Source organism: Malaya genurostris, chromosome 3 (genome assembly GCF_030247185.1).
Source record: "Malaya genurostris strain Urasoe2022 chromosome 3, Malgen_1.1, whole genome shotgun sequence".
NCBI classification, from domain to species: domain Eukaryota; kingdom Metazoa; phylum Arthropoda; class Insecta; order Diptera; family Culicidae; genus Malaya; species Malaya genurostris.
This window is the reverse complement of record NC_080572.1, coordinates 30951399-30955671: the sequence shown is the minus strand read 5'-3', so window position 1 is coordinate 30955671 and position 4273 is coordinate 30951399. Positions and strand designations below refer to the sequence as shown.

General features: G+C 35.8%; 1 protein-coding gene across 1 annotated transcript; it reads left to right on the top strand.

Moving 5' to 3' along the window:
* The first annotated feature begins 304 nt into the window (after positions 1 to 304).
* On the top strand, positions 305 to 1585 carry LOC131433753 (uncharacterized). Its single transcript, XM_058600347.1, has one exon. It carries the CDS (start codon positions 305 to 307, stop codon positions 1583 to 1585), a length of 1281 nt encoding a protein of 426 aa, XP_058456330.1.
* Positions 1586 to 4273: the final 2688 nt, after the last annotated feature.

Below are 4273 nucleotides of genomic sequence, written 5' to 3'. Positions count from 1 at the left end.
GCCGTGCGGAGTTGACATAATTATGTACGCTGACGACATCCTCCTTGCTGTGCGAAGAGCGAAAAGTGATGCCTTATTCCGTAAACTGCAGGCCGCAGTCAAAGCTGTCAACATATGGGCAAAGAGCGTCGGTTTCTGTATATCGGCAGCAAAATCGTTCATTTTCTATTGCAGTCGGAATACACGGCAAAGATTTACAAGGAGCATCGTCATTGATAAGATCCCAATTTCGACGACCAACCGACTAAGGATTCTGGGCATAACCTTAGACCAATCTCTGACTTTCAAACCTCATTGCAAAACGATGAAGAAAGATTGCGAGTCTCGGCTACGGATTTTGCGGGTGGTCGGTGCCAAACTTCCACGCGGCAACCGAACTTCACTACTTCAGATTGGATCAGCATTAGTTACCTCGAAGTTGCTGTATGGAATAGGACTTATCAGTCGAGGAGGTTTAGCGACTCTACAGACTCTTGCTTCTGCCTACAACAAAATGGTCCGGTTCTCTTCCGGAGCCTTTGTCACTAGTCCAATTGTCGCAGTTATGGCCGAAGCGGGAACCCTACCATTCGAACTACTTGCGATCTCAACTATGGTGTGTAAAGCCATCCGGATATTTTCGATGAATAGAAATTACGGCACCCTCCCTCTGATACAGCGAGCCACAGAACATCTCGAAAAACTAACCGGTTCACCTCTTCCTGTTGTCGGCCAACTCACGAGGCAGAGTGACCGTGCGTGGAACGCACGAAAACCAGTGATTGTGAGGGATGTGAAAAAAAGGGTGAGCGCCGGAGTCCCACCGGAGAAAGCACGTCCTATCGTACGGGAACTACTAGAAACCCGTTTCCAACATTCAACCGTTATCTATACAGATGGATCAAAATGTGACGGCACGGTAGGGGCTGCATACTACAACAATGTGATAGCTCAGAAATACAGTCTACCGAAAGATTGCAGTGTTTTCTCCGCAGAGGCATTTGCCATCAAGATGGCAGCTGCCCTACCGAACGTTCGCAATGAAATGGTAATCCTCACGGATTCCGCTAGCTGCCTGGTGGCCCTCGAAAAAGGAAAATCGCGCCACCCATGGATACAGGAGATTGAGCGCATTGTGCGAAGTAAACCCATCCATTTCTGCTGGATTCCGGGGCACGCTGGTATCAACGGAAACATAGAGGCAGATCGGCTGGCAAATGAGGGCAGAAGACATCCGGTCATCGACGTGACAATTCCCGGAGAAGATGCCGCAAGAGTAGCCAAGCAAAGAGAGGTGAAATACGACACGCACCGATGGAGAGATCGTAGCAGTCCAACTGACCAGCGACTGCTCACACGTTTAAGGATTGGGCACACCCGGTTAACTCATACCTTCTTACTAAAAAAAGAGAACCCGCCCAACTGCGAGTGTTGCGGTACGGAATTGAATGTTCGACATCTCATTCTTCAGTGTCGAAAATATGAAAAAGAGAGGATAAAACATCACATCGCCCCCAGCTTATACGAAGCCTTAGGAAACGCGGAAGAACAAACGACGCGAATGCTGAGCTTTCTACACGAAACAAAATTGTGCAACCAACTGTAGTTTTGATGAAGATGAAAAGAAGAAAATCAAGATAAAGACGAGGGTTCTGTTGAATACATTAAAGAGAAAGAAGATTGAGATAAAAATGTCAAGATAGAAATTAACTACGTAGATTAAACCGAATAGAAATTCACATGAGAAGCGGAAGAAAATAATTGTGTAAATAACGAAAGGAATTTAGAAAAGATAACATTAGCCAAACGATGAAGAGTATATAAAACATTGAATATTATTTCTGAAAAGGATATGAACAGTTGACGAGAAGAAAATCACACGAAATTCTATATTTGTATCAAGAACTCACGACCACATTCTTCATGACATGAATGCACCGGAATTACCAGTGTAAAGTGTCATTAATAAACACAAAAAAAAACACACACACACGTTTAAGGACGCTGGTATCAACGGAAACATAGAGGCAGATCGGCTGGCAAATGAGGGCAGAAGACATCCGGTCATCGACGTGCCAATTCCCGGAGAAGATGCCGCAAGAGTAGCCAAGCAAGCGATACGCCACCGATGGGAAAATCAGTGGTTTAATATGAGAGACGTGAAGCTGAGAGAGGTGAAATACGACACGCACCGATGGAGAGATCGTAGCAGTCCAACTGACCAGCGACTGCTCACACGTTTAAGGATTGGGCACACCCGGTTAACTCACACCTTCTTACTAAAAAAAGAGAACCCGCCCAACTGCGAGTGTTGCGGTACGGAATTGAATGTTCGGCATCTCATTCTTCAGTGTCGAAAATATGAAAAAGAGAGGATAAAACATCACATCGCCCCCAGCTTATACGAAGCCTTAGGAAACGCGGAAGAACAAACGACGCGAATGCTGAGCTTTCTACACGAAACAAAATTGTGCAACCAACTGTAGTTTTGATGAAGATGAAAAGAAGAAAATCAAGATAAAGACGAGGGTTCTGTTGAATACATTAAAGAGAAAGAAGATTGAGATAAAAATGTCAAGATAGAAATTAACTACGTAGATTAAACCGAATAGAAATTCACATGAGAAGCGGAAGAAAATAATTGTGTAAATAACGAAAGGAATTTAGAAAAGATAACATTAGCCAAACGATGAAGAGTATATAAAACATTGAATATTATTTCTGAAAAGGATATGAACAGTTGACGAGAAGAAAATCACACGAAATTCTATATTTGTATCAAGAACTCACGACCACATTCTTCATGACATGAATGCACCGGAATTACCAGTGTAAAGTGTCATTAATAAACACAAAAAAAAATTATTATTATTATTATTATTATTATTATTATTATTATTATTATTATTATTGTTATTATTATTATTATTATTATTATTATTATTATTATTATTATTATTATTATTATTATTATTATTATTATTATTATTATTATTATTATTATTATTATTATTATTATTATTATTATTATTATAATTATTATTATTATTATCATTATTATTATTATTATCATTATTGACATCACTACATAACGTGTACGAAATAGAACAAAGCACGCCTTGTGCATTTTGTGTTTTCTTCTTCTTTCGGTGTTGTACATATTGTCACTCTATATAGCGATTTTAAAACTTTGACACTCATCGCCCTGTAACTGCGGAACCGGAAGTTGGATCCGGATGAAATTTCACAGTAGATTATTATTATCATTATTATTATTATTAGTATTATTTTTATTATTATTATTATTATTATTATTATTATTATTATTATTATTATTATCATTATCATTATTATTATTATTATTATTATTATTATTATTATTATTATTATTATTATTATTATTATTATTATTATTATTATTATTATTATTATTATTATTATTATTATTATTATTATTATTATTATTATTATTATTATTATTATTATTATTATTATTATTATTATTATTATTATTATTATTATTATTATTATTATTATTATTATTAGTATTAGTATTATTATTATTATTATTATTATTATTATTATTATTATTATCATTATTGACATCACTACATAACGTGTACGAAATAGAACAAAGCACGCCTTGTGCATTTTGTGTTTTCTTCTTCTTTCGGTGTTGTACATATTGTCACTCTATATAGCGATTTTAAAACTTTGACACTCATCGCCCTGTAACTGCGGAACCGGAAGTCGGATCCGGATGAAATTTCACAGTAGATTATTATTATTATTATTATTATTATTATTATTATTATTATTATTATTATTATTATTATTATTATTATTATTATTATTATTATTATTATTATTATTATTATTATTATTATGATTAGTATTATTATTTTTATTATTATTATTATTATTATTATTATTATTATTATTATTGACATCACTACACAACGTGTACGAAATAGAACAAAGCACGCCTTATGCATTTTGTGTTTTCTTCTTCTTTCGGTGTTGTACATGTTGTCACTCTATATGGCGATTTGAAAACTTTGACACTCATCGCCCTGTAACTGCGGAACCGGAAGTCGGATCCGGATGAAATTTCACAGTAGATTTAAAGACAGTATGAACTTTAATTCAAATCAAGATTTGTAAAAATCGGTTCAAGCATCGCAGAGAAATCGAAGTGAATTTAGTTTTAGGAGTTTTTCTTCTCCACTTTCGGTGCTCTCGGAACAGGAAAAGAGGGGACCAGTAGTGCCGAATTTAGTTTTCATGCCCACAA